The 12,739-nt window shown below is 40.6% G+C and overlaps 1 protein-coding gene across 2 annotated transcripts in view; it reads right to left on the bottom strand.

Annotated features, from left to right (window-relative positions):
• Nucleotides 1-358: 358 nt before the first annotated feature.
• The window catches only part of AGO2 (argonaute 2, RISC catalytic component), a 55,018-nt gene continuing 42,637 nt past the window's right edge, over nt 359-12,739 (bottom strand). For both annotated transcript variants that reach the window (XM_017818309.1, XM_017818310.1), the window contains exon 19: nt 359-12,559. In XM_017818309.1, the coding sequence (XP_017673798.1) occupies nt 12,451-12,559 (109 nt within the window). In that variant the 3' untranslated portion in view covers nt 359-12,450. The remainder of the gene's footprint in view (nt 12,560-12,739) is intronic.

The raw sequence follows: 12,739 nt of genomic DNA, 5'->3' as shown, positions 1-12,739 counted from the left end.
GTTTAGATTGGACATCAGGGAAAATTCTTCACAGAAAGAGTTGTCAGGCATTGGAAGAGGCTGTCCAGGGAAGTGGTGGAGTCACCATCCCTGGGGGAATTAAAAAGCAGTGTAGATGTGGCACCTGGGGACACAGTTTAGTGGTGGCCTTGGCAGTGCTGGGTTAATTATTGCACCGGATGATCACAGGGGTATTTTCCAACCTAAACGATTCTGTGATTCTCTACTCAGTATAGAAAATGACTGGGGCCATGAATATGTCCTGTATTCAACATGCCCATGCATGGAACAGTCTCACAGGGCACAAAATGCAGAAAATGGCCAAATATTACACAAAAAGACATCAAACAGTATCTTGTAAAGATGAGGAATTTTATTTTTATTGACATACTATGAGGCAAAACAAAATTGACACCATACAAAATAACTTTATAAAATATCATTCACATCATTATTTTGTCAGGAATTACAGCATTCTGAGCTTGTTACGAGTCTTATGTTTTGAGGTGAAAAACACTACGCTAAATCTTTAGTATTAGTTGTATATATACAGTAAGAAACCAGAACAGAACCTGTTAGGTTTTTCATGAGTTTATTGCAAAAGTAGTGCAAACTATTTTACCTTGCGAGCTGTAAAACAAACTTGGAAAAGGACCCACCTAAGCTTAAAAACATGACAATAAATGCTCGATTTCACAGCCTTTGCAGCTTCCTTCAAACAGTTCTCAACAAAAAAATTCCCCATCTCTGCACCATGTTTAGATTTTCACTGATTTGGAAATGAAGGAGTAGAGGATGGACCTGCACAGGGAGCGGGCAGAGGGCAGGAGTGTCCTGCTCTGACACGGGGCACAGCTTTTACCAATGGATTTGGGGAGCTCAGGGAATTTGGTGCAGCCCCAAAACACCTGCCAACAACAGGGCAAGTCGGGTCACTTTGTTCCCCCCTGTTAATAAGCTGCCCCTTTCCATACTCATATTTGAGAAAAGAGTCAAGAAAGCAGAACAAGCAGGAGAAAAAATATATAATTAAGAATTAGGAACATGTATTGTCTGTTTTGGGAATATAGTATCCTTTTCCTCCTCTTCCTGAAGTCTACATAAAGCAGATTTCCATGGTCCTCCTCCCCATGGGCACATCTCATCCCAAACCACTGCACGATCCCAAGGCAGGATACTACATTCTACGAGATCCAGAGAAAACAACGGCCTAAAATGCTACCGGGGTCCCCCAAAAACAAACAGGTAGCTGAGTCATCTCCTAAAAAAATCATAAAAGCAAACAAATGCTACATGAAAAATGTTAAAGAAACAAAATGCAGCATATTCAGGCTCTTTTTTTTATTTTTTAACTTGAGGTACCTATATAAATATTACCTTCTGCCCAAAGTACGATTGGTTTTGTTAAAAAACTAAAGTCCTTGTCACGAGCCAATTGCAGGGCAAACATTATTACTGAGAAAGTGCAACCATGCTGATCATTTATCTGCAGCATATTAAAGGATGATTAGGCTTTAGAAAATATAGCTTAAGTCTAGACCTGATGGAGCAGTTTTATAAAAACACTGAACAGAGGCATTTTCCTTTTGTTCGAGTCTCTCTGCAGCAGAAAGCCTTAGGAAACAGCTTGGAAGTCCTGCCATGATGGAATGTCAGCACTTTTACAATCCCATATATAGATATTTTTTTTCTTTAATATTTAAACTAAATACAATTTTACAGCAAAGATTCCCCCTCCCCCCCGTTGTAGGTACTGGTAAAAAGTCGATTTTTTTTATTATTATTTTTTAAACTTCAAAAAATGATAGAGTATCACAACTTAAAGCTTTCCAAAAATGAATTCTTTTGAAGTAAAAAAGGTTCACATCATAGAAAAACTTACACGTAGTTGTAAACTTACAAACTTATAAAATTGTGGAAAGGTCAATGACATTTTATTCCCTCACCCTTACACGTGTATCCACTCATTTTTAAATATATATATATATATATACATGCACACACATACAGTTATGTGCTATATGTGTGTGATATATGCATATATAGAGACACACAGGTTACAGATTTGGGGTCAGGATTATACATTTTAAACTTTATTGGGCATTTCTCTTTGCCTAGGTCAGCTGTGATACTGTACATTTTACAACTTGCTACACTGAAAAAATAGCTTCAAATTCGCTAAAACTCCATTTTGTGACTTTTTTTTTTCCCTTTTTTTTTTTTTTTTTTTTAACTTGGCCGTTAAAACCCATTTGCTGTTTTTAATTAAGAAGACGAGTTTTGATTGTTATGCACTGGGGGGAAAAAAAAAACCAAAACCAAAAAAAAAAAACCCACTAAAAAAAACCAACCACAAAGGCACAAAGAATAAAACTCAAATCCAAGATCTTTGTCTCCGAACAATAACCCCGAGGTTTTGGGGCGCGGGCGCCGAAGGTTGGACGTCACGCGCGGTTTGGTCGCTTCTTTGCCAATCTCCTCGACAATTTGAGCAATTAGCACCCAACTGGTTACATGAGGTAGATCCAAATCAGAAAAAAAAAAAAAAAGAGAAAAAGCAAGCTGGGTCCCCAACACTTTTTTTTTTTTTTTGCCTCTATTTAAAATGTTTTAAGGGTTCTATGTCAGTCGTGAGAAGTGGAAGCGATGGCACCGTCTGAAGCGAGCACGGAACTCAAGAACGGATTTTTTTTTTTTCTTTTTTTTGGATGTAAATTTAAGTGTTAAAATCACAATCCTCCTTCAGGCAGAGATTTTGCTGGCAGGGGGGAGGGAGGAGAGTATGTTCAACAACAAAAAGCTGGGATTTGGGAAAGCCTGTTTGGCGTTGGCTGCCAGAGGAACCTGAGAGCCCACGACAGCCAGTGCCTGAAGAGGCATCACAGTATAGAGCTGCAGGTGCCCCCTATTCCCCAGGTGAGAAGACTTCCTTTACTAACATTTAAGCTTTACACCTCCCCGTGTTAAACAGCATTTTTGCATACTCTGAGAGAAAAATCTGACTAATCCATCGTTTTGTTAAGGCTTAGTTTAAAGTGGCGTCGCCACACAAATGCTCCCCTACGAGATAGACACGGGAGGTGAACTACACACACACACCCCCCTCGAGACACCCCACGGCTGGAGGAACACAAAGCAACATGTACAACCCGCGTGGGAAATCCTACAACACCAGGGATGCACTCAGAAGTCAGCTGAGGGTATTTCTGGGTCTGTTTTTGCATTACAAGTGCTACTCTTACCCAGCCAGCACTACATTGGTTATATGCAAGCACAAGACAGTTCAGCACAGATGCAACACACACACAAACTAAGCACACATTTAGTACCACTTGAAACGACCTTAACATCAGAGCTTTTTCTTTCCCCTCCCCCCCCAAACAAAAAATAGTAAACTTTAAGTGGCCATAAAAACATTTTGATTCTTCAAGGGAACATTTACAATATGAAACTTTTGAGTTGATTTTTGGTTCTTTTTCAGTTATTTTATTAAAAAAAAATAAGATTTAGAAACTATTAAACAAAAGATTAAAACCTTAACAGATGTCAGTTAAATGTGCAATGTACCAGGATTAAAGAGAAAAAGGAAATATGGATTTAATGAATACATTCTGTTTTCCATCTTGCCCTCCCGAGATCGAATTAACCACTTTGCTGCACAGAAATTGGGGCTGGATCTTCATTTATCAACTGCCCTAAATGCTGAGATTTTTGTGATTGTACAAACTAATGAAACACTGAGTAAGCCAGGGAAATTGTGCTTATTATTTCCAGCAAAATACTGCCTTTCTATCTTTTATAGACAGTCTATAAACTGTCGCCTTTCACTAACTGTGTGTAAACTCACACAAACGAATACACACACACACACATACATCTATAAAATCTACTAAACTTGATCAACAAATTACAGAAAGCAAGCGGTAACACTCTTCAGGACAGCACAGAACTTTGCCAAACGTAATTCCTCATTGCACCTCAGTGAAAACTTGATTTTCCAAGATACATGTTTCTGAAACTCACTCCTTAATGGTTTTTGACGGTTTATTTGGGGCTTTTTTCCCCCCTTGTTTTGTTTGCTTTAAAATGAAATTACAAAGATGCCACTTATGAGATGAGCAATTGAAGGGCTCAGTCATATTAAGTTACATGAGGAAACATATCAGGAATACCAAAATTTGGGTCAATATATATTTTTTTCAATAGCACAGAAACAGTTGCATCTGAGCATCTCACAGCTGATGCAGAATTAACTTTGGTGAAATCTAGAAAGAAACTTCATTGCATGTCCTGCTGATACAGGAGGACTGTGATCCAACCCACAGCACACGACCCCGTAGCTGAGATTTTGCATGTCCCGAAAGCCCAGCCCTGACCTGCTCTGAGTCAAGTACATGGCAGGCAAAAATGTGCAATTTTACAGATACTGGCACAAGTAAAGTTCCTCTGTTCATGGATTTAAAACCAGGAAAAGCTGATAAATACAGAAAAGAGTCCACATTATATTTTTTTCCCCTGACAGGAAATCTAACCTAACAAAGCAAACACAAACAGCACCAGCCAGGGGATTAGAGGCTCCCAAGCTTTGCCTGCTGACCTGTTCACCATTCATGCTTGCCAAGCACACTCAAAAAAACCCCATAAGATGGCCAGAAAAGTTTCAATTTAGTTCTTGTGGACAATTCTCAGACAGGATCTGCAATCCCTGCTGATGAGCACAGGTAGTAGTTATTCCAGCAGGTGGTTTAGTTGTGCTTAAAGAATGGGGGGAAAAAAACAAAACTTAAAGCGCCCGGTACAACAGCACATCCAAAAATGTGGGGAAAACACAACCAAAACCTGTGCACTCCTAAGAACCTTAGAGAAAAGAATATGCCCTTTGATACAGACCTGCCCTGCAATCCTGGGCTCTCCAAAATCCCACAGGGAGCTTTGGTGGAAGAGCAGCCACAGGGAGTTTTAAGATGCATCTGCAGAGGTAGCTCATGGACAAATCCAAAGCAATTGCTCTTCTGGGGATATTTAGGTGGGAGGGAGGAGCAGCCACCCTTCACCTGGTGCTGTGGGGTCATAGCACTGCCATGTGCAAAAATCTCAAAATGAACTCTTGTCAGCCTCTCTCCCCTCCAAATCCAGCAATGCCCCTGTCCTGGCTCCAGCCAAGCCCAAAGTTCTCAGACACGAAGCACTGACACCACAAATCACCTTGAGGAACTCCCTCCCAACACTCCCCCTGTGGGGAAGGGGCAAATAGATGGGTGTGGGAAAGGTGGATCTGTGAGGGGACTGGCAGGGAAGCCAAAAGGGAAACCAAGAATTAAACAGTCACCTTAACAAGTGCTTAATTAGCAATTTTGCAAGAAAATGCTTCCCCTCGCTCCTCAGCTCATCTCCTCAAGGGAGGGGGTGCCTGGCATTGCTCTTCCCTACAGCATGACCAGCATCCAGCACGGGGCTCTTCCCTTGCCTGAACTTCCTGATGATCCCAGGTTTGCAGACATAGTCTGGGAAGCACACAGCTCCCCTCCCATCAACAAGGGAGAAGCCATTCCAGCATCCCTGCACAGTGAAACCCCTGCCAGGCCACAACAGCAATAGTGGCCGTGGATCTGCAGTACAGGATGTAGTGAAATACCTTCTCAAAAGCACCCATTTACCCTGTACTTCACACTTTTGGAGGAGCTTCATTAAATGATAACTGAGAACTGAACCAAATTTTGGGGATTTTACCCCATTCGGTTATTAATGAGCTGATTTATAATGATTTATTCAGTCACTCACAAAAACCGGCTCCTAGAAAGTCAGAACTTCAGCAATCCTCCAGCTCATCCATGGATGAGCTCCATTAGTGTCTACACCCAGAGATCAAGAGGAAATTGCAAGGAACACAGAATCCCACCAAACTCACTCCTGAGAGGCCAAAATCCACAGCACAAAGCCCAGTTACTTTTGAATAAAACTAAACTCTAACACTGCTATGAAACCACACCAGCACTCTGTGCTCCAACAGGTAGCACTTCTGTCAGCAGACTGGTTCATTCTGAGACGAGGAAGCTTGTTTGGATTCATTGTAAACAAAGTCTGATGTATTAGCACAGTTTTCTACAGTTTCATTTCAGGTCACTTAAAGCACCTTCAGACTATATGCACTTCTGTCAAGGCTGAGTTTCAGCCAAGACTTTGCAGAGAACTGACATTAAATAGTCACAAGAAGAACATACCCAGGCTTAGGGTTGTTTTTTGGTGTTTTGGTATGGGGGGATTTTTTTGCCTGTTTTGAAGTTTATAATTTTCTGAGAAGGGAATAAAGTATTCTCACTCTTACAGTCTCATGTCAACTTATCTAAAAAATACATTAAAAAAATAATCCAATACATATTTTTTTGCCTCAGATTCAAAATATATTTCAAGCACCTTCGTATCATTTTCAGTGAAAACCTGAAGTACAGAAACATTTTTCATTTGGAAAAACAGTACAGAAACTCAAGTGAAGGGAAAGTTTACGGAGGGAGCTGAGTTGGAAGGGACCCACAAGGATCAGAGTCCAACTCCTAAGCGACTGGCCCAAACAGGGATTTTGGCTGCTTAGTGGTAAATTCACTTAAATTAATTCACCTGGAAAGGAATACAGGAGGTAGCCTTGGACTGCACCTGCTTCGTATCTAAGGAGTGTCACAAACCCATTTTGTAGTGATTTGGCCAAGCAATTACATTCATATCAACACTTCAGGCAAAGAAACATCTGTGACAGAGCAACAGGAACACTGACTGGGATCAAACTGATTCTGTGCCACACCACACACACACAGCACCCCCTTCACACATCCCACAGAAATGCATCTTTCCAATTATTAACCCTCAAAACCAGGCTGGTTTGCATCCTAACTCTGGACAAGGGGGCTGGAGTTGGAGTCTCTCCCATTCCTGAGGCATATGGAAACAAAAGGCAGTTGCTGAGGGATGGGAAATCAACCAGAGCCAACACTATTCCTTATCTCAGAGCACTAAAACATCCACTGCAGTCTCCAATCCCACAGCCACGGAGGGACAGACAGCAAGACACTGTAATGTGAATCCCAAATCCCTTATTCCACTAATTCTGCCACATACACTAGTTCTGCTTCTACAACACAAGGATCAGATGCTGGAATAAGCAAGAAAAACCGGTGACAGCTACAGCTGATAATCCAGATATCACATTAATGCTTTTAGTCATCTCACTGACACCAAAATTGGCATTGGAACATTGCAGAGGCAGCGAGCACATGGAGAACTTAAAAACTGCATCTCTGTGGTGCGGGAGAAACGTGCGCAGAGGAGAGAAGAAAGAAATGTTTTATAAATTCAGGCAAACCCTAAATACTTCCACTGTAATAAAGCAACTGTGCCCTTCTTGAATTGACACCATAATGCAATCAAAGTACAACAACATTTAAACACCAAAGCTTGTTTCTTGACACTGTAAAATATGGCCGTATTCTGGAAAACAGAACCAGGAATGGTATCCCCAGCATTTCAGTATTTGCTGTAAGAGCACTATTTACAGTATTTTTAAACAGCTACAGCAGATGCAAAAAAACCTCAAAGAACACAAAGAAGTCTTACAGTAAAAAGAGAGTTAAAAAAAAAAAATCAGTGCAATTACCTTCTACTTGGAAGTTTTCCTTAGAAAAGATGGCAAGTGTGCATGAAGAAGCATGTTACCAAATGGATATAAAAGTAAAAAACAAAGGACTGCCCTGCATTAGGAATGGAGAAAGCCACACTGGCAGGACTCATACACAAAGAGAGATGCTATGGCAGAAGAACACTAAAAAAAAACCAGGAAAACAAGTGATTTTAATTACACTGGTCTCGAGTGTGAAAAATACTGAGAACTCTTCTTACATTCATTTATTTAATGTGTAAAAGATGTCCTAAAAAAAAAAAAAAAACCAAGAGTCCCTAATGGTTATTTATGCCACCAGAGATGCTTATTTGACTGAGTCCAGGGCAAGTATGTCCATCTGATCTCCAAAGGTCCCCGTCTTGCATTCCCAGCACATGCAGTCCTGAATAAGCAGAACCTGCAGAACCAACCTCTCCTCTCTCCTAAAGATCAACATTTTCCTCAAAAAGAAACAATTTGCAAGTCCACTAAAATCCCTACAACAATCCACTGAATTTGGCTGGGGGGTGTTAACACAGGCCTTACTCCTGGCCTTGCTCTCAGTTAAATTTTGGATTCATGGGCATGAAGGAAATGGGGGTTCCTACAGGTGAGACACAGGTGAGCCTGTGTCTGAGGGATCAGCTGCTGCAGCAAAGCAAAGAGCCCTGGCAGCAATCAAAAAGCCCTCAGACCAAAACCTTCAACTTCATCAAAAGCCTTTGGACATATGTACAAAAAAACCTTAGAAGCATCTTAGAAACTTCAGTCTTTTCAGAAAATAACTTGGGCACACAAAACTCCAAACTCCTCACACCTACAGTTTAAATTTTAAAACCCTTGTGGAAATATCTCATGTTATAAAAATATTCCAACAAGAACAAGACACTGTTCAAATGGACGAAGGCTGCAGGAGTTACTGACAGAGGCAGAATTAAAGCTAAACCTTCACAACCTTTTTGCTTTTACAATCAGGGAACACTGCTTGGGGGCCTGAAAGGAGATCAAAGGTATTTGTTACGGATTTCAAAAGTATTTACTATGGATTTCTTGTTTTAAACATAAGTTTCCTGTAAATTTTCCATGTTGGCCCCGGCAGATTAAGACAGAAGAGCTTTCCCTAACAACAAAGAGCAAACTCAGCCGACCCTGACAGATCTAGAAACGAGGGGATTAATGTGCCAAAGCTCCTGGGACACAGAAGATCATTGATTGTGATTCACAAAGTCAAATATTCAAAACCAAGCCAAGCCAAAATAAGGAGCTCTGATAAAACAAGTGATCTCCCTCAGTCCGTCAGAGCACACACACACTGAAGGGTTACATTGCATAGGGGCTGTCTGAAATGCAAACTCACAGAAAGGCAGAGACAAATCCACCTACTTCCAGCATTTCCCAGCAGGACATTTTCTCCTAAGGATCAACTCAGCTGTTTCCTGGGTGCTAGAACAGATGGAATTGGACACATTATTCTATTCAGCCACTGGAGCAGAAATTTCCACCACCGGGCAAACCTTGTTATTGCATTAGGTTTTGCACATTGGGGGGGAGGGGAAGAGAGAACTTTTAAGTGTTTTACATCTGCTGATAGTACTTTTTACCTCCCAAGGGGAGCATTTTGTCCTTGCTGATGCTGGTTTTTGGGGGGCTGTGCAGCGGGAGTCACACGACTGGAAAATATCCCAAGTGCCCGGGGGTGACATGTTTGGTTATTGCTGCCCTGAGCTGCACAGTGGTTACAGTTGTGACCTCAACTGGGACTGCTACAGCAGGAACCTGGGTGAGACTGAGGCTTCTTCAGCTTTGTGTTGACCTGAGATGTTGCTGTTCTACACCAAACACGTGGGAGGTAAGGAAAAAAAAATAGTAGGATTTTAGGTGTTTGAGGTGGTTTTTTTTCACAGAAGACATTCCTGAATATGTAATTTATATTAAGAATAATCCCAGAAAGAGAGCTGCTGGACTGCCAGCGTGCTGTACTTTTCAAAGTATATACTTAATCAGTGTTTTTTAGAAAAATGCTTTAAATTATTCAGAAATTCATCACTGGTGGGAGGGGAAAGGAGGGAGACATCAAGGCATAAAGAATTAGCAGTATTAGAGGCTTAGAAAGATCTGTAAAGGGTAAAAATGTCCTGAAATGCACATAACCATCCCAAGTTCTTCATACTCAGGGAAGGAAAGCTACACAAAATTTCTGCTAATTCCAAGAAGATACACAGACAACAGCTACTCTCAGATTAAGGGCCTGCTTAAAACACCTTTTCTCACAAAGAAAACATCCTAAATAGGATGCAGTGAAGTCCCACAGTCTGCTTCAGAAATGAGATTCGAGGTCAAGACAGATCCTGCCCTCCTTGCCCCATCTGATCACCTGTACAAGTCATTTATCCCAGATCTGCATGGAAAGAGGGGGATGAATTTCACATCCAAGAGGTCTCTGCATAACAGACAGCAAGATAAACTAAATGGTGTCTTAAAACAGATGGTCTTCTTCCTATGTGTTAAGAACACATCATATAAAAAAATAATTCTTATATAAAAACTTTTGCCAAATTAAAATCTTCACTGAAATAGGAAACCTCTCAAGGAAAGACGGGGAAGTGCAACACACCCACCATGGGAAGGTTCTGCAGTTTAGGGTGCTTGGGGGGAGGTAGGTATAACCTGGCTGGGACACAGCAAGACAGATAGTGCTACCTAAGCTTGGCTTAAGATTTGCTTTAAATCTGAATTTATATAACTACAACCAAGAAGACACTCTGCCTCAGCAGCCTAATCACCAAATTAGAATAACACAAACACAATGATTCCATTAACAGTTTTTACATCTCACTCAAAAAACACCAACAACCAACACAACTGCTACAAGGTGAAGATCTGAACTTGCACAAAATTATGTACCTAAAAGTCTTTATGCAGCAAAGGTTGGGCATTTTCTAGCTTATCCAACAACAACTGGTTGCAGTGGATCTGCTCCATGGCCCAGAGCACTGTGTGGGTTAAAGCTACTCGCCCGTCCCAGTGGCCAGAGGTAAAAGTATCTAAACCAGACTGAGCAGCTGCTCAGAGAAAAGGGAAAAAAAGCAAAATCCACCAGTGGAAGAGAATGAAAATTTTCAAACCTGCCTCTTTAGCACGTTATTTCAGTTTTCTTATGGCAAAACAAACAAGGTCAAGTCAGCATAAATAAGTTTTCTGGGCTTTTTCCATTTTCTCCTAAACCTGCCTGTGGCATTGTAATTAGTGCAATGGTTTACATGTGTGTTATGGTTTTTATGAATCCAGTGTGCAAACTAACAGAAGCGTCTGTCTAGAAATTATCAGTTGTAATTAATGCTTCTCCTCAGAGAATGGCAAAACTCTCACATTTCCTACGGACCTCATGCATAACGAAGAGTTTCACCTCCCTCCCTAAGTAAACTTCAGTTTTCCTATGATTTATCTTTACTGCATAGATTCTCTGACTTCTGTCCAACCTGCAGCGAGCCACTCTCCCCTACTGGAGCTCCTGCTTCATCAATCTTCAACATATAAATAAAATACAATTGTTTTGTGCTTGAGTGAACGGAGGGTGTTGGTCTCGTGTGCGTCTCTGAACCGCAGAGGTAAAACCTGCTGTGTTGTGTGCACGTTTGAAAAGCCTTTCTGCAAATCCCAAGCTACAACAGACACTGTTTGTATCTCTGAGCTCTCACCACCTCGATTGCATATTTTTGCATTTGAAGAGTAAATGTCCCCACGAGAAGGTTTTCACTTTCTAAGTTCAAAGCATTCTTGATATGTTAACAGAAGTATAATGAGCACTCCTTAGTAAATAAAAATAAATAATAGCATCTAGTCTATCACATTAATACTGTGAAACATATATAAAATTTACATTAACTCAAACTACAGTGAAAAAGGATTGTACTGTATTTATCACCACAGACCCGTATTCTTTATAGACTTTGGAAAGTAAGTGTCACAGTCCTGTATGACAAATTCTAAAGTTAGCTGTCAGTATGATTTTTAAAAAAATCTTTACAAGTTTTTTAAATGGCACATTTTCTTTTGCCAATCTAGCTGGAGCTATTAAAAGCTCAGGTACAAGTTTATTCTTTTTTTTTTTTTTAAATTCATCTTTAGCCTACGAAAAACATTTTCAAATGCAGCACAATAAAAAACATTCAAGAACAAGCTTCAGAAAATACATTTGCCCTTAGACACACAGAGAATAATCTGAGAATAATCTTTATAAGACAGTTGAAAACCAGAATTTTGTCACTCTCTTATTTTGAAAATAAAAATTTTGTAAATTCATCTAGAATAATCAAGGCTTCATAAATAGTAAAAAAATGCTTTGCTTTGCATTAAAAGCTAATTCACAGCATTTTAGCTCATCAAACCTTAGTATGAATTAGATCTTTCCAAATTATTAAAAGCAACTCAATGAACAGCAAACTGAATGAGGAGTTTTGTGGGTTGGGTTGTTGGTTTTTTGTTTGTTTGTTTTTTCCTTCCCTAAGCCCTGAGATTGCAGCTCTTGATTTAATTATAAAATGGGTCTGTTTTATACCAAGCAGCTTAGAGATTTTTTTGGCAAACCACATTTCCAACAATAGTGGGGTTTGGTACAAGAATGCAGTTTGTAATCAAGTCTGAAATTCTGGACGGAAGGCTTCCTTGCAAAACGGGAAAGAAAGGAATTAAGATGTGTCACTCATTGCTGGCTGCCCCTGGAGCTGGGGTTGGTCTAAGTGCAGCTGGTCTTGTGTGAATCCAACTCTGTCTCGTACGGAGTCGCTGAACATTAAAACATGTCAAGCAAAGTACATCGTGCGCAGCGTGTCCTGGTGAACTTGAACTGCCTTGGCAAGTGCTTGGTGGTCTCTGCCATTGCTCTGACCAGAAGTGTGGCTTCCTTCAGCACTGTAAGAGAAGAAGGGGGGTGGGGGGGGAAACAAAACACAACAGGTTGGGGGAGGGGGGAAGAGAAACCCTGTTTAATCTGCCTCTCCTTGCAGGTGTCTTTTGTATTATTGGTTCTTTTGAACAGAATGGTCAAAAGTTAATCACCCCTGAAGCACCACTGAAGTTGGGAAACAGAAA

The sequence above is a fragment of the Lepidothrix coronata genome, unplaced genomic scaffold, assembly GCF_001604755.1.
Source record: "Lepidothrix coronata isolate B3197 unplaced genomic scaffold, Lepidothrix_coronata-1.0 Scaffold67, whole genome shotgun sequence".
Classification (NCBI taxonomy): Eukaryota; Metazoa; Chordata; class Aves; order Passeriformes; family Pipridae; genus Lepidothrix; species Lepidothrix coronata.
The sequence above is the reverse complement of the archived record's forward strand: the minus strand, read 5'-3'. Positions and strand labels throughout refer to the sequence as shown.